At 24.1% G+C, this 17,290-nt stretch overlaps 4 protein-coding genes across 7 annotated transcripts in view; 2 read left to right on the top strand and 2 right to left on the bottom strand.

The window, feature by feature from the left end:
• Positions 1-8,676, top strand: part of LOC126901793 (uncharacterized) — a 30,158-nt gene extending 21,482 nt beyond the window's left edge. The window contains exons 4-6 of the transcript XR_007703120.1: positions 7,431-7,681; positions 7,801-7,875; positions 8,537-8,676. The gene's annotated coding sequence lies outside the window, so the exon portion shown is untranslated. The remainder of the gene's footprint in view (positions 1-7,430; positions 7,682-7,800; positions 7,876-8,536) is intronic.
• On the bottom strand, positions 927-3,847 carry LOC126901796 (uncharacterized). Of its 2 annotated transcripts, none has more exons than XM_050678561.1 (2): positions 2,432-3,847; positions 927-1,706 (listed from the first exon to the last, which is right to left on the bottom strand). In XM_050678561.1, the coding sequence occupies exons 1-2, from the start codon at positions 2,820-2,822 to the stop codon at positions 1,456-1,458; spliced, it is 642 nt and encodes a 213-aa protein (XP_050534518.1). In that variant the 5' UTR covers positions 2,823-3,847; the 3' UTR covers positions 927-1,455. The 2 variants fall into 2 exon arrangements, 1 of the variants encoding a protein (XP_050534518.1); XR_007703121.1 differs by having other exon boundaries at positions 930-1,706.
• LOC126901798 (uncharacterized protein C20orf85-like) lies at positions 8,544-9,550 on the top strand. Its single transcript, XM_050678563.1, has 4 exons — positions 8,544-8,676; positions 8,752-8,836; positions 9,212-9,353; positions 9,405-9,550. Exons 1-4 carry the CDS (start codon positions 8,558-8,560, stop codon positions 9,548-9,550), a joined length of 492 nt encoding a protein of 163 aa, XP_050534520.1. The 5' UTR covers positions 8,544-8,557.
• Positions 9,551-9,597: 47 nt separating this feature from the next.
• Positions 9,598-15,435, bottom strand: LOC126901791 (U3 small nucleolar RNA-associated protein 4 homolog). 3 transcript variants are annotated; one of them, XM_050678551.1, is made up of 18 exons: positions 15,259-15,435; positions 14,754-14,958; positions 14,407-14,666; positions 13,759-13,904; positions 13,527-13,695; positions 13,397-13,465; positions 13,244-13,328; positions 12,855-13,041; positions 12,668-12,786; positions 12,454-12,606; positions 12,325-12,395; positions 12,030-12,257; positions 11,750-11,945; positions 11,588-11,688; positions 11,402-11,497; positions 11,117-11,302; positions 10,957-11,043; positions 9,598-9,793 (listed from the first exon to the last, which is right to left on the bottom strand). In XM_050678551.1, the coding sequence occupies exons 4-18, from the start codon at positions 13,860-13,862 to the stop codon at positions 9,674-9,676; spliced, it is 1,971 nt and encodes a 656-aa protein (XP_050534508.1). In that variant the 5' UTR covers positions 13,863-13,904; positions 14,407-14,666; positions 14,754-14,958; positions 15,259-15,435; the 3' UTR covers positions 9,598-9,673. The 3 variants fall into 3 exon arrangements, with proteins under 3 accessions (XP_050534508.1, XP_050534509.1, XP_050534507.1); XM_050678552.1 differs by lacking the exons at positions 14,754-14,958; positions 15,259-15,435 and having other exon boundaries at positions 14,407-14,669; XM_050678550.1 differs by lacking the exons at positions 14,407-14,666; positions 14,754-14,958; positions 15,259-15,435 and having other exon boundaries at positions 13,759-14,001.
• Between the last annotated feature and the right edge of the window lie 1,855 nt (positions 15,436-17,290).

The raw sequence follows: 17,290 nt of genomic DNA, 5'->3' as shown, positions 1-17,290 counted from the left end.
AGAAAAAGTCTAATTGTACATTTGAAACACTTTGCGTAAAGTTGATTTAGAAAAGTATATTTTTGTTTCTGATGAAAGTTCCTTGTAGTCCAGTGTATAAAACTTATAACTTTGTTATAAGCAACAAACATTTTTTATTGAAAAGTATTGCATCAAGCCCTTCTAATTTTAATATGCGTTAAAAGTAAAGAAATACGAACTACTTTATTATTTTTATATCTCCGTAAAAATTACAATATTTTATTATTGAATATCAATTTCATACTAAACTTAAATATTATTATTATTATTTATATATATATTACAATTATAAATCAAATAACTAATTGGAATAAAATTAAGGGAATAAGAGTTATTGTTGCTTTTAAAATAATCTACCAATTTCTTAAAATTAAACACAATCTACAGATTTGGATCGAAGCGTTTCTTATAATAGTGATTTTAATCACTGTCAGATATCATCTATACTTGAACCAACTATGCCTTGTCCATATTGTGCCGCAACCCCACTTTGCTACCGATTTTTTAAAAAAAATTTTAACTTATAGAACGTAACATAAGCTTTAATTTAACATATATTTTAAAGACGTAGTATTTTAAACAGGTAATTTGAAAAAGTTCTACTTTTTATATGTATTTTTCAAGTTTTGAATGCCCCCATTATAAGGGTAAATAAACCTATTTAAAAAAAAGTATGTCGGATGATAGAGGTTATATATAAAGTATTTAGAAACTAAATTTTGTGTTGATCTATTTATTTTTCAAAAAGTTAAATTATTTCAAAGTTGAAAATATCTAAGGTTTCAATATAAAAAAAATTATGTTGATTTATTAATTTTTGAAAAAATTATGGAAGTTTTAAGAAAAAAATATTTAAACATAAATATTATTATTATTATTTATATATATATATATATATTACAATTATAAATCAAATAACTAATTGGGATGAAATTATGAAAACAAGATTTATTGTTGCTTTTATTATAATCTACCAATTTCTTAAAATTAAACACTATCTACAGATTTGGATTGAAGCGTTTCTTATGATAGTGATTTTAATCACTGTTAGATATCATCTATACTTGTATCAACTATGCCACGTCTATACTGTGCTGCGACCCCTCTGTGCTACGGTTTTTTTTATTTTTTTATTTTATAAATTATCCGTAAAATTTACAAAACTAAATTATTAAATATTAATTTCATACTGTATTTAATTTCTTTAATAGATATTTAATCAAATATTACACTTATAAATCATAGAACTACTAATTAGAGATAATGAAGGAAATAGGAGTTACTGAAAATTTCCCATTTTACTCTAATTAGTATTACGTACATAGTTCCTTAGAATTTATCACCGAATTTATACAAATTATTTTATTAAAATATATAAAGTAACGTAATAACGTATTATATTAGTGTTTTATTATTTAAATATATAATTTTTTATTAAGGACAAATGAAATAATCCACCATGTGTTTCGGCAAATCCTTCATGTCAATTAATTCATTCAAACTTTCATTTTTTTTGCCTTTGCAGACAGGGTTTCTGAACTTTTCTATATTTGTAGTTTTAAATTCATCCAAACCATCATTATTTCCAAGATCATGAACACTTAATTCACTATTGTCATCGTTAATAACGCATTTATCTTTAGTACTGTTAGAATAATCTATTGGATTATCTGAACATAAATGATCTGTAAATAAAAACAATTTACCAAAAATAGTAAAACTTAGGTTAAATCATAGGGAAAATAGGAATACTAATCTTAATAGTTTTTATTAGGAGTAAAATAACCAACATAAAAAAATACCTTATTTAAAACGCCATTAAATAGTTAGGATAATAGTTTAAATTTATAAATTTTTATAACTTTGATGTGTTGTTGAAAAGTTATTGGTTTAATACTTTAATTTTTTTAGTAGAATAAATTTTATAAAAAAAATTTAATATCAAAATTTCTTATTGTTTTATTGTAGTTAAATATCTAGACAATTTTCATTTGGTTTTTTATCAAAGAGAGAAATCATATATAAATATCAATTATTATGCTTTTGCAAACATTTGTTGACTGAACTCAGTCCGACGCTATTAATAGTATTGGATAAAATTACGAGTGTTCATTAAAGTGATAATAAATTAATTATTTTTTTAAATTATCTACAAAATAGCTTTTAAGAAATTTTTTTTAAATATTTTACATAAACATTTAAAATAGTACATATTTTTCCGTATATCAAAAATATGTTATTTTATATATAAAAACAGTAGAATAAGTTTCTAATAGTAGTTTAAAAATTAAAATAACACAATATGTTAAATTTAATAAAAGTTGTTTGATTTGTCATATTTTCACAATTTACCTCATATGTAACTTACAATTAATCATTCTTTATAGAAAAAAATTAAATAAATGCTTACCAATTAAATTTTGTGGTAAAAACTTTTTATTGACTTTAACTTTAATATTTTCTAAACATTGCGTAACAAAAATCGAATGTAATGAATTTCCATATTTATGGAGTTCTTGGAGATAAAGTTCAACTTGATTTCCTTTTTCAAATATTATGTCATGTATATGCATTACATTTTCTTTCGTAAAGTTTGTTTCTAATTCTATATTAAACTTTAATAAATTATTATTCATGAATAGTTCTAATTTGTTCAACATTTTATGTGGTAAATCTACTACTTTAAGTCGCATGCTACGAATCAAAGATAAACACATATGGAAACTATTTTTTATAGATACAAGAAAACCATTTTCGTATCCAATAAAAATATTTAAATCAATAAACTGTAGTAAAATCATTTAAATTTTTTCACCCAAAACTTCTGTGTATAATTTGTCATTCTTTATGTAATTTTTGGGGTTTAGACCAGTTTCAATCATTTTACATATAAAATATAGGTAGTTAGCTACAAGCATTCCAACAGGATAAAAAGTAGCTATATATGAAATTTTTTGGAATGTTCTTACATCAACGTATAAATAATGATATTTCACAAAACGAAATACATCAGTTATAGTCAAGTCAGATTTGTCGGCACACTGTATATTAAGAGGAGCAAATCGAAGAAGGTCTAAAATGTATTTTGGTTTACCATCAACAAATTGTTGGTGTTGTCTTAATTCAGTACCTTTTGCTAAATTCTTATCTGATTGGTTAATCATAATATTATAAAATAACTGATTTTTTGGATGAAATATTGTCATATTGCTTTTTTCAATTATGTAAGGATCTATTTCTTTAATTATTTTTTTTTTAAAATATTCAGTAATATTGACTAATATGTCAATATTTAATTGTTGAGTTATGTACTCATTAGGATACTCAACAAAATACGGTATTGGTATTTTAACACAAAAACTATCTATAAAATGTGTCAATGTTTTCATCATAGAATAATTTTGTAATCTTAAACCTTGTATACCAAGAAACACTTTATTTTTATCAATATTATTACTTGCCTGATATTTATACATTACATTTATCGAACCAGAATTATTGTTTAAGTATAAATTGACCATCATTAAGTCAAATGCAACATAATTTTTATTAATTTTGTGTAGATCTTCAATCATCAACAATACGACATCGCCATGAGTTTGAAAAGCTCGCCCATATTTTTTTAAATCTTCTTCGGTATACATTTCAAAATTTGTAAACATTTGTAACAAATAATGCTCATTAAGTTTAAAATAGTTCAACATATATCTAGAAAAATTACAATGCCGTTCATTATCGACAGATTTCACAGTTTTGAAATTAAATAATAAAATTGATAAAATAGCAATTAAAAACATTTTTTTTCAATTATAAGGAAGTTTTATAAATAAAATAATATTAAATTTAATATAAAATACTTTTTAAAAATCAGTTCATTTTATATGGTAAAGATTTTATTATTAGATTTTTAGTATTTTTTTTATTTGTGTTGAAATAATTTGATTAAATATTTGTGACTGGCAAAGTTATTTTGATGTTTCCATATATTTTTTATATAATAACTATTCAGAAATTCAGACATTTTTTTATAATTTTAGTTAAACGGTAATTTTTTTCAATTTAGCTTTGTATAAATGTCAATATTTTATTTATCATTAATTTTTATAATAATTAAATTTAATATTACAATTTGAAATAAAACAATAATATTGACTTTAAATTTTTAAGGACCTATAAATTTTATAATTCATAGACAACCTTAAAAAAATTTAGTTAATTTTGTAAAATTGTTGTTATATGGAGTTCTGTAATGGAATTATTTGTAATATTCAAAGTACAAACAAGACAATCTTGTTTTGTTTTTCATCACTTTGAAAACTTAACTTAGCTTTAACTGATTGACTCATTTATGCCTTGGTCCAATACAAAACACCTCCATAAATTAACATAGTTTAATTTTAACTTTTTAGCATTCAGTGGCGTCGGAACCTGTTTTTACATGGGGCACATAAATTTAATGACCAAAATACGGTCCTCTTGATTGTTACTAAGCTAAAAAGCGGGATAAGCTATTTTTTGGTGATTTTAGTGATCACATAAAAAAAAACCCGGTAATTTATAAATTTTAGTCTTAATAACACATATTTTAGCTTCGATACGAATTGTAATCATTTGAAGTATCGTTGAAAAACGTAATCAGAGAAAAACGATCAGAGAAAACAAATAATAGTCACAAAAAAATACCTTCTCAGCTTTGCATCGAAGCTAAAACCTAAAATAATTGTAATATGAATAAGAAATTTCTTTACACAAGTTTTACCGACCGGCAACCGTACCTCGCTTCCGTAAGAATATCAGTATTTTTGGAACACTTTCAAAAATTAAATTGTAAATGTCCTAGTTTCAATACGCATGTGTTAAGTTGTGACCCCCTTGTATAAAGGGATATGATCCGATTTAAAAAAAAAGTGTGTCTGATGTAAGGGGTATAATAGTTATTTATAAAATAATAATAATATTGATCCAAACATTTTTCCAAAAGTTATAGCAATATAAATCTAAAAATATAAAATATAAAATCGAGAATTTTTTCACGGACATCGTACGTTTTTCTTTAACTTTGATGTCCGTTTTCCTCATAAAGTCAAGTCTAGAGGTCAAATTTTTTTTTTAAATTAAAGTATACTTCATAAGCTTTAATTTAAGGTATATATAAAAGTGTTAGTCTTTCCGGAACATTTTCAAAAGTTAATTTTTTGTGAAAAAGTTGCTATTTTGTAACCCTTTCTGTGGGCTGATAAAGGGTCAAATGTTCACAAAAAAATATCAAATGATAGGTAAATATCTAAGGTATCTATAAAAAAAAATATATAGATTAGTTCATTTTTAAAAAAGTTATGGCAGTTTTAAGTAAAAAAAATTTCGAAAATTTCGAAAATTAGCGATTTATAAATTTGTAATTTTTTTGGAGGTTTCCTCCGTTTACGGGGAACGAGGGAAATTTTTAAATTTTTGAGGGTAGTGTCTTCGACTAGATACGATTTGTTATCTTTTGAAGTATCGTTGAAAGAGATAGGTCCAGCGAGAGCTGAGATTGAGCGGTCACAGGCACAAAAAAGAAAAAATAAATAAAAAAAAAAAACACATCATAGTAAAACTAATACCTTCTCAGCTTCGTATCGAAGCTAAAATTATAAAGTAGTTGTTACTTTATGGCAAACGTATAGAAATTTTTTTTTTTTTTAATTTATAGTAAGTAACATAAGTTTTAATTTAAGGTATATATAAAAGTGTCAGTATTTCTGTATATATTAACATATTGTATAGTGTCAGTTCTTCAGTATATATAAGCAAGAAATAAACTTAGTTATACTAACAAAGTTCGTTTTACTTGTAAATTGATTTATATATAATATCATAAAATAAAAATAGAACCTCTGAAGAAAAATAAAGGTGTGCTATAGTGTAAAAACTGTTAGTCTTTTGAAAATGCTTAAACTATTATTATAAAAAAATTATCTATGTATAATTTAGTAAAGAACATAAAACAGAAGATTGCCCAAATCCATTTATGTTTATTTATACTTAACCTTCTCTCTAAAAGTTATTGCTTGTGCTAGAGAGGAAGGGATAAGCACACAGGGGTTATATAGTTGACAGTGGTTTTTTGATTAGTAAATTTATATCAAAGAAAAGTATATATTCTTCTAGCGTTTATTTAGTATTTATTTATAGCATTTACTAGAAAAAGTTTAAACTTTTTATTTCATTAAATTATATACATTACATTTATTAACATTAAAAAGTATATAAATTACTGTTCTAGTTCTTCTAAGTAATTATTCAATTACAAAATGAAAAATCTAATATTGATAGACTGAAAGTTATTGTTTTAACGAAATTATGATTAATCCAGTGTTGGGAAAGTCCAAATAATTATATAGATTTTCTATTTAAATAATAACAAATTATTTTTTTTTAGCTTGTTGACTTTATAAATAGTTATCTAAAATCATCAAAATAAGGTTTTTTTCATCTAGATATTTCATTAATCAATGAGTATGATGTTCAGCAGTACTTAGTATTTTATGATATTTTTTATCATATTTCGTGCGCTTTTAAACAAAACATATCATGATAAACCATATGGGTGCTATAAATATCTTATGGTATTATTCTCATGTGTATAATTTTAATTAATATACTTGTCATTTTTCATTTCATAAAGCGGTGAACAAAAATATATCATAGACTTTTTTGTGAGTACAGTTCGTACTAGTTTAATTACTTACGTTAATATACACTTTATATACTAATATACCGTAACAGATGAACGATCTGTCGGTTAAAAAATATTGTTTATGTTAAACTTATACTTATATTAATTATGTATATCCTTATTTACTATATTTTTTAGCTTCGATGCGAAGCTGAGAAGGTATTAATTTTACCATGATGTGTTTATTTTTTTTTTGTGTCTGTCACTACTTTTTCTCAGCTCTCACTGGACTGATTTCTTTCAACAATACGTCAAAAGATCACAAATCATATCTAGTTGAAGACATTACCCTTAAAAATTGAAAAATTTTCCCTCGTTCCCCGCAAATAGGGGAAATATCCAAAAAAATTACAAATTTAAAAATCGGTAAATTTAGTCAATTTTTTCACTTTTTTTTCTTAAAACTTCCATAACTTTTTAAAAAGTAAACAAATCAACATAATTTTTTTTTATACTAAAACCTTAGATATTTTAATTGTATAATTAATATTAAATACTAATTAATAGTATAAAAAATAAATATTTTAAAACTATGAATTACTATCAAATAATTGTTTGGCTCTAAACAATTTTTCAAGCAAATGTTAAATAACCTTTGTGATTCCAAATTGTTATTTAAAATTAAACTTATAAAACAAATATCTTCTTAGTATAGATTAAAATAAAAATATCTGGTGGTCTTTTTTTACAGATAAATATATTGCGTATACAAGAGGTCTGTGCATATTATAATATTTACATATTATAAACATCGACTGCAATGTTGCAAAATTAAATGAAACTCATAATTTTTTATTAGATAACATTTTTTATATTAGCAATTTAATACCTTATTCAAGAACATAAAGTATCATTAACGACTAGCATGACGTCAATGCAAGTGGATTGCAATGATTACTAGTAAAAGCAATCCACTCGGGTGGATAACGTTAAATTGCAAAGGTATTTATTTGAAGACAAATTCAATTTTTTATTAACTGAGAGTATACATTTTCTTTAGAAAAGTTCTCATAATATGAATGATGTAATATTATAAGGGTCGTATAAATTTAACTGTTTAGTGCATACATTTGAAGAATAACATTGTTGCCGTTACAAAATTACAAGAAAAAATAATAGAAGTTTTTAAATGTGTGGTAATTCTTATAAGACAGATTATAATTTTTTAGTATATTATTTTAATTTTTTATTAAATCCAATTTAATATTTATGAAGGTTAAACTGACTAGCAGCGTGTACATAAAACTTTAAACCTTATAATTATGTAGTGTGCCGTAAAAACATTTACAAACGATACTTGATAATACTAAAAAGCATCTGGTCACCTACTTAGTGGTTCATTGAATTAATAATAAAAATGATCTTTTGATAAAAGTATAATTTGCTCTCTACAATTTAGTCAAACTTGAAGATGCATTAAAGTTACATTTTATGACGAAAAAGAAAATTACTTACTGTTGTTTTTAAAAAATTTTAACTTTACTAAGATTTAATTAGGACAAAATTTAAACTTTACTGTGCATAATAAGATCATTTTTATACTATTAATATAGATTACGTATCAAATAATTAATAAGTAAAATAGTAAATAAATAAACTATATAACATGATTAGGTCTAACCTTATAATGATACCACACTGTTATATATAGTTACTTAACAATACTGTGTTAGTTCAATAAATAACGCTGAAAAATAGCAAAATATTTAATCGATTTCGTCCAGAACTCATAGTAGTACACATCAGACATCTATTAAATTGTATTATTGTTGCCAAAAACTCTGATTTTTTTATTAGAAATGAAATAATCTTTTCAACATGTCATCAAAAGAGTTATCGACTAAACGACTAAATACAAATAATAAGAAAAACAATAACATTCACAAAGAGAGGACAAAGAAAAAAATAGTTGATCAGGTACAAAGTGACGGAAGATTGTAAGTTTAACCACAATATCTTTAAAATTATCATTTAATATAAAATAGTTTAAGAATCAAATTATGTATTTTTAGAAAAATTTACATAAATCGTGAAAACGAGCTTCAAGCTCAGTGGCCAGAAAGATGGGGATTTTATTCGAAGAAAAATATAGAAAAAGTACGATAAACTATTAATGTCCTCACCCCTTTTTTTAACTTTTACAGTAATAGACAGTTTTCATATAAAAAAAAATAAGTATATATATATAAATGAAAATTATGTAGGTATAAAAAATGTAATGTAATACTACTTAATTTTTCAATTGACATACAAGTAATTTCTACTGGCACAATACAACATTCTCTACTCGAATTAACTAAAATAATAACTATTTAAACTATAAATTATCCATTACTTAGTACTTCAATCCAAAAATATACGTTTTGTGTTTGGGGATAACGTAAGAGTTATAGTTATCTTTTTTGAGTATATGTTAGTGCAGTAATAGGATCATAATTTTTTGAATGAAAAATTGTATAGATGACTTTATAGATGTGGAGTGAGGAATCTATCAAGTTGGGTTTGCCGAAAGATTTTATTGATTACCGCAGAGAAAAACAGCGCAAACAGAATACAATTCAACCATTGATAAGTGTAGTTCCATCACCCATTACCATACCTCAGACATCATCTGGTGAGTTATTAGTAAAAATTAAAATATTAAATTAAAATTTGAGTTTAATAGGTTTTATTGGTTGGAGATCATCACATTATGATTGTAACTTAGAGATATTTGGACGAATGTTTACAAATAGTAAACCTGATCCTCGAATGTTCATTCCAGACAATGAACCAGACCCAAGATATTATCATTTTATTATTTTAGGATGATATAAGTTTATATCTTAGTGATATATTATTATATAACATATAAAAACTTATACAGGATACACAATATATTTAATAAAAAAAAACACAATAGTTTTTTTGTGATTTGTCAAAAACTATTTCTTTTCATGACATTCCAAATATTTTTTTTTTGTAAACAAATGGTAACTTTTCTACAAGAGTACATGGATTAACTTCAATTGCTACAAGTTCTTCATTGTTTAAAAAGTCAAAAAACACCAAATGCTATGAAAATAAATACATAATTATTGATGATTATTTTTATGATAATATTAATAGTAATATATCAAACTTATATACATTATTTACTACTTTAATTATTTTTTTATAAAAAAATGCTAAATTAATTTAAAATTTATTGCAATAGTAAAATTAAAGAAAAATATTTGAAAGTTTCAAAATAAAAATAAAAATACATTAGGTATATTAGAAAATCATAAATAATAATGATTAAATTAATGTAACGCTAAAAATTTTTTTTATCTTTCAGTTCTAAAAATCTAAAATTGATATTAAAATAATTATTTATTTTAACTAATCATAGTAAATGAGCAAAGATTATGCACACAAATTCATACTCATTTAATACTTAAACAGAAGTTATGTAATTAAAAATAAACAAATTCAAAGTATAAAATACATAGCGAAATTTTATTTAAGATGCAGGAAAGAATTTTCAATCTAAACATAAACCCAATTTTTTAGCTCTTATGATATTTGATAATTTACTATTCAATTTTAAAATATAACACATACTGTAAAAATGCATATAACTTTATAAAATAAAACACTTTATGGTAATATTATTATTTACAATTTAAGCTAGTTCATAAACTTATGAACTAGCTATCATAATAATATATATATTATATATATATAATATATAATATATATTATAGTTATCATAAAAATATTAAAAATTACAAGGAGCAGTTATAAAATGCTAAACATTTTATAACTACTATAAAAAATTAAATTAATGAATAAATATTTCTTGTATTTGAATAACATATTTATGTATTTATAACAATTGGAGTTCTTACCCGAGTGGGTTGTTATTTATTTTAAATTAAATTAAAATAGCATAACTTACTTAAATGTTATCACTATTATAAAGAACTCATAATATAACTTTGTTAACTGTTCATAAAATTTGAAATTTTCATATCAGTTGCAGCCTTTTTTATGTTTCAATTTATTATTTACTTTCAAATATTAATATTGTTTTAATAAAATAATTTATTTTAAAATATTAAATGTGTTATAAGTTTAAATTAAACAAATTTTATGACATAGTTATTTAGGGGATAAAATCTATTCATTCTAGAGCATTGTATAGAAAAAATAAATTATTATTGATACTATTAAAAAATAAAATAAATTATTACCTCATAATTCTGTAGTATTTTTACAGAGATTTTTTTATTTTCTGATTCTCTTTTCTTTATTTTACTTGTTGACTTATCTGGAGTTGACTGTCATTGCATAGTTTGAAATAGCTATTATTAGTTCTAAATAAATAGTTATGCAATAATAATAACTTATTACCTTATTATCATTTGTGACAACACAAATAGTATTGTCATCAGAAAGTATAACAGCATCACTTCTAGACTCATCAAATGCTATAAAATTAATGGGAAATGGCCTGTTTAATAAGTCACTTGGAGGAGTTAATAATAAATTTTCTGAAAATTGAGTATATTCCTTTTTGTTTATATTGTATTCAAAAACCTAGGAAATAAGGTAATAATTTACTAATTATAACATCAAATGATATTTGTATAAAATGTTAAAAAAGTATTTATATATAAATTATATCATAAAACTTACATTACGATCTGCATAGGCTATTACAAGATTTTCAGTGGTAGGATGTATTTTTAGACTGGTTGGAGGACAATGATACTTAGGAAGTGTACAATAATGCTAAAATACAATCATAAAATAAATGTTCAGTTTATATTGAATAAAAAAACTTATTATTAACTTCTAGAATCAATAGATAAGTTTACTTACTAATCCTTCGCTAAATACTATAATATTATTTAGTCTATCTCCAATTACAATATATTTATTTGATTTAGAGACTTCAAGTAAATGAACTAGATCTTTAATATCTATAATAATAAGTAATATTAGTATGAAATTAAATATGGAAAAATAAGTTTTAATACTAACATGGACTAGTATCAATGCAATATTTAGTTAATAAGTCAAATTTATGAGACATTTCTAAACATACTAAAGTATTTTCATGTTTAGTAGCAAACCATAAGTATTTGCTATCTGACGAAAAAGCTAGTTGTGTAGAAACATCACACTCAACTGGTTGAATATCTGTTTTTTTAATCATTGGTTCACTAGTTACAATATCCTTAAAATAAAACAAGAAATGTAATTAAATTTTCAATGAAATATAAACACACACACACACACACACACATATATAAATATATACCATTATTAAACTGAATATTTTTAATTTTTCTTCTGTTGAATATACAATCCAAGTACCATCTGGTGAAATAGTTGCACATCTTATGAAATCATTTTTTGAATACTTAATAGTTACTAATTTTGATAATTTATTTTCATATTTATGTTTATCACCTAAGTGCCATATATCTAAGTGACTTAGATACTTCAGCATTACATAACGAGCATCAGTTGCTAACGATACAGAAGACTATAAAGAAAATTTTGTTATTTCTTTTTTTAAAGACCTTTTTATGCTTTATTTTTTTAATACTTACAGGCATTAATGGAGGATATTTCACTAACAATTTTGGTGGGTAACTACTAACAGCTAAGTATCCATCAATACCTACACAGATAAAAAATATTTATAATAGGAAAATATTATTAATATTAAAAAAAAATACCCCCAGAATATAGTTTGCCTTTAAAATGAATCAACGATTTCACTTCAACTCTGTGTGCGGAAAGATTCACACTTCTAACCCATTTGCCACAATCTATATTACTATCTGACTTCATAGTAATTTTTTCATAACATACAATAGTGGGATCAACACCTAAAAACCAAATTAATGTTAATATTTTATTTTTTATACAAAATGTTTTGTTTCTACTAACCACTACAATAAACTTTTGCTTGTGATTCGTCTAAGCACAATGTTAAAGCATTTGTTTTTAAAGCTTGATGATTTGCAATATTTATTCCTTTATATCCATCCCAGAAACATAACTTCCCACTAAAATTTTAAATATTTATTATTTAAATCTGATGGTAAAATAAATTAATCATAATATATGTTTTCACCGTGAATCTGCACTTATTATTGTAAAATCATTAGCAACAACTAATGAGGAGACAACAGTTTCTGATTGTCCCGTTGGTAATTTATGGACTGCATGACCATTTCGACGACTATAGATTCGTAATGCATTTACTGATCCAGTAACAAGCCATTCACCAGTAATATCCCATGAAATACAACTAATACGACCTAAAAGTAAGTAAAACTAAAAAATGTATTGTTCACTATACCAAAATTTTAAATGAATATTATTAAAATTATTTTTATTATTTGGGGTTAAAAATATTAATCTTTCAATAATAAATAAGCCAGTAACATTTATTGGATTAATAGCCAAAAATTCTAACATAATAAAAATTTTAAGCAACATAAAAATAAAATTATTATATACCTTCTTGTTTGTCCATTAGTCTATCATAAGTTAATCCATCAGGGGTTATTTCAAATATGTTTATATATCCATCTTGCGTCCCTGCCTAAAATAGATAACTATTAGAATATTAATAAATATTGAATACCAACTAAGGTTTTTTAGAATATTTACAGCTAGACGTTCACTATTTTTATGAATTGCTATACACCAACATGACCCAGAAGTCACAGTCTTGTAATACTAAATAAAAATATATATAATAATTTTAAATTTAAACTTATAAAATATTACATGTTTATACCATAGGAGAAAGACTTTGAAGATCATGCTCAGTAACTGTACCATTAGCGCTACAACTGAACAATCTTCCCTTATGCCATTCTAGCCCATCTATGCTGCTATCACACATAAGTATTCTATCAATATGAGGTTTATAAGATACATCCCATACTTCAATTGATGCGTTTGATCTAAAAAAAAATATCAACTACTTTAATTCTGAAAACTAAGCCAGTATAAAAAAAAAAAATCACCTTCCAATAGCCAATTTGTTAGTGTCACTTTCAATGGACATGCACTTTACAGACAGAAGTTCCGGTGAAAAAAAATTCACTTTGTGTACGTCAAATGAACCCATCTTCTGGTTTTTAATTACAGTTATAACATTTTCAGGTACTAACTTCATGAATCAATTTATAAGTAAATTCTTTAATATTAGGATACTTAAATGTTTACAAAACAACGAGTATATATAATTATTTAAAAAACATAACCTCAAAAAGAATGTGATTACAAGTAAGGTAGTATTACATGATAATTAATGATAAACGTACATTATATTGCAGTTATATTTTGTGGTATTAATTTATTTCTATGCTTTTTTAACACAAAAATTTAGATGTGCGTAGGCATTAAAATTTTCGTTTTTCCAATTAACGCAACATATATATTTAAATATCGAAAACCACGGAATAAATGAAACTAAATATTTAACGATAATGAAGTTAGCAATTTCTAATCAGATACATGCAGCGGTTACCATATAGTTAACACCATATATTGCCTACTAACACTATTATTCCAAATATTATCATATAAGATGTTACTTTTACTAATTATAAAAAGCGCAACATAATAACAAAATAAAATTCGTTAAACATATATAGAACTTCAAATAATACCTGGTAGCGAAATTGGTGGATGATTTCAGTAGCCGTAAACAATAAATAATCGGTTGACCAATCTAATGCATAAGTAGATCTAAAATGTGTATATTCTTTTTTGTATTTTTAACAAAGTTCCGAGACGAATCTTGGCAATAACTGTGTACCAAATAAAGGCTTATAAAATTACTTATCGAGTAGTATAAATCACAAATATTCCTTGAATGTCCAAATAACTAGTATGAGAGAAGTTTCTGGATCTAGCAATTGAAAACAATCTACAAATTTATAGATAAGTTTCTTATAGGAATTAACAGACATTAACTGTAAATATTAATATGAAATGCTATTAGTTAAAAGAGTACCTGTTAAATTTATATTGTTAATGGGTCCATCACATGTGTAAAATGGCACATTCGCATTTGATCATATTAAACATGTATAAATTTTTATTTTATGATTTTTATTTAAGGACTCATATACCCATTTTTCTATAAACCCAATCTAAGTGTCCCTTTAAAGAAAATATTGACTAATTTACTGCAGCACAATACTACTAAATTTTACATTCTGCGAAAAAAATTCTATTAATTATGTTATAACCAAATATGCAAATATACTTTTTAATTCAAAATAAAACAAAACAAGTTATTTGTTTATTTATTTATCTTAATCTGATTTTTTAAAAGGTTGAAGCATCTTGTATTAACTTGAAATAAATATTTTTATTGAACTAAATTTGATATTTAAATTTTTTTGTAATGTAATAAAAAATAATATTCATTAAATTTAGGTTTTTGTTTCTATTCATACACCAGTGATTTTAAATACAAAACATTGAAATATTATATATGTTTATATTTACCACACCTTCATGGTGAATAGAAAAAAGGTACTTAAATAAAATTAAAGTTTTTGGAGTATGTAAAAATATTTATTCCATCAACAATTTAATGTACTCGATAAAAATTATATTTTGGGGTATTCTATGGTTTATTTTAAGGGCACTGCAGGTTTTTAATTTAAAAATTGTTCCTATTCACTCTATTATATACTGAAAAACTAACTGTAAAACTGCCACTGATAACACTCAATGAACAGTTGTAAATTTTGTGCTAAACTCGCATATATAATCACACTTAGCGGGCTGTAGATAGTGTTTCTACAGACTATCTGATATGAACACAAGTAAATATGAGGCCAAAAAAAATTAAATGTAAATGTGAATATTAGATATGTTATTGTAATATAAATACTATATGCCAATCTATAATATTAGAACTGTTTTGATTTGAACGCTATTATTAATTGAGATACTAACTGGACGAGTGTTAAATCAACATTAAAATGTTTTGATGTTATCAGACTGTTATAAAATAACTTTTAGTAATCGTGTTAAAATAATTTAACCATGTTAACTTTGTCATTGTTATAAGTTATGTTGAACATTTAATGAGTATTAGTTAAGCATTAGAAATATTTAGTTCAATTACAATCATTGTTAATTTAAAACGCTTGTTGATATTTAATTAAAAATATAAAGAAAGGTTATTTTTAGAAGGGCGAATAACCAGTAATCACTGATAATAAATATTCACCAGACAAAACATCACTGTAAACATAATATTACATATTCTCTAACCTAGAATTTGTAAATTAATTTAAACTTAAAATTGAAGAAATCATTGATTTCCTATTTTGTTTGCTTTGTTAATTTGGGGTGTAATATAAGTTTAAGTATTATAAATTTTAAAATATGGTAATACAGCAGTTTCACTTCAGTCATGAAAATCAATACTAACTTTATTAAGGTTCTTTATATCTACAACATACATTTTTTAAATTATAGTATTCAATTATTGCTTTTAGTTGTTTTGGCTGTTACACTTTTATTATAAATACAAATAGCTAATTTTTTAAATAATTATAGCTGTCATATGATAGAATATAAAAATTTGGATGGAATTATCAATCTAAGAAGTGTTTTAAATAGTAATGACAGTGATGTTAGTGTAAATGTGCGAACTAATTCTAATAGACTTTTTATATTCATCACTAACTGAATCAAATTCTATGTATGGAACATATAAACCAATAGAATGAACTTCCCAGGTAATTGTAAAATAATATGTATTACTTTTAGTATATTATGAATTTGCTGCATTCAACTAACGATAGTCCTTTTATTTCGACCGGAACTGGAAAATGGAATAAAAATGGGTACATGGAATGTTAGGACCTTAAACAAACCGGGAGCGTTACAGTACTTACTGGATGCTATAAAAAAATATAATACAAACATATTAGATCTACAAGAAATTAGACAGAAGTATGAAAAAAGAAGATAAAACAATATTCTATAGTGGAAGAAAGGATGGAAAACATGAAAATGGTTTAGGATTTGTAGTGAGTGACGACACATTACCACAAGTAAAAGAATTGACAGCAGTAAATGACAGGACATGCTATATTCGACTCACAGGTCGCATTTTTTATACAATTATTGTAAACGCATATGCACCAACTGAAGAGAAAAAAGAAAATCTTAAGAATGAGTTCTACAATGAACTAGAGCACATACTTGACACAACAACGAACAGCTGTATCAAAATATTATTAGGCGACTTTAATACAAAAATAAGAAAGGAGGATATGTACAGGCCCACGATTGGACCGAATAGTTTACATGACCATTACCTTGTAATTACAAAACTTAAAGTTGGATTATCTGAAAGATGGAAAAGGTAAAAAATATGGAAACCGTAAAATACTGTATAGAAAAACTTTCAGAAAAGGAGGTATTGGAGGAATACATCTGTAAAACACAGCAAGAACTACAAAAGACCAACAAAAATGCAGATGAAGATGTTGAACGGATATGGGACAGAATCAGAACAGCAGT

Source organism: Daktulosphaira vitifoliae, unplaced genomic scaffold (genome assembly GCF_025091365.1).
Source record: "Daktulosphaira vitifoliae isolate Bord-2020 unplaced genomic scaffold, ASM2509136v1 Scaffold_3, whole genome shotgun sequence".
Classification (NCBI taxonomy): domain Eukaryota; kingdom Metazoa; phylum Arthropoda; class Insecta; order Hemiptera; family Phylloxeridae; genus Daktulosphaira; species Daktulosphaira vitifoliae.
The sequence above is the reverse complement of the archived record's forward strand: the minus strand, read 5'-3'. Positions and strand labels throughout refer to the sequence as shown.

What these genes read in the sequence shown, in the direction of transcription:
- LOC126901796 (XM_050678561.1), bottom strand. Translation starts at nt 2,822, where the DNA reads ATGATTTTACTACAGTTTATTGATTTAAATATTTTTATTGGATACGAA. An exon ending in TTTACCACAAAATTTAATTG is followed by an intron (nt 1,707 to 2,431) that starts GTAAGCATTTAT and finishes TTTTATTTACAG; the next exon opens with ATCATTTATGTTCAGATAAT.
- LOC126901798 (XM_050678563.1), top strand. Translation starts at nt 8,558, where the DNA reads ATGTCATCAAAAGAGTTATCGACTAAACGACTAAATACAAATAATAAG. An exon ending in GTACAAAGTGACGGAAGATT is followed by an intron (nt 8,677 to 8,751) that starts GTAAGTTTAACC and finishes ATGTATTTTTAG; the next exon opens with AAAAATTTACATAAATCGTG. An exon ending in CGAAGAAAAATATAGAAAAA is followed by an intron (nt 8,837 to 9,211) that starts GTACGATAAACT and finishes ATGACTTTATAG; the next exon opens with ATGTGGAGTGAGGAATCTAT.
- LOC126901791 (XM_050678550.1), bottom strand. Translation starts at nt 13,910, where the DNA reads ATGAAGTTAGTACCTGAAAATGTTATAACTGTAATTAAAAACCAGAAG. An exon ending in ACTAATGGACAAACAAGAAG is followed by an intron (nt 13,042 to 13,243) that starts GTATATAATAAT and finishes ACTTACTTTTAG; the next exon opens with GTCGTATTAGTTGTATTTCA. An exon ending in AGCAAAAGTTTATTGTAGTG is followed by an intron (nt 12,607 to 12,667) that starts GTTAGTAGAAAC and finishes TTTGGTTTTTAG; the next exon opens with GTGTTGATCCCACTATTGTA.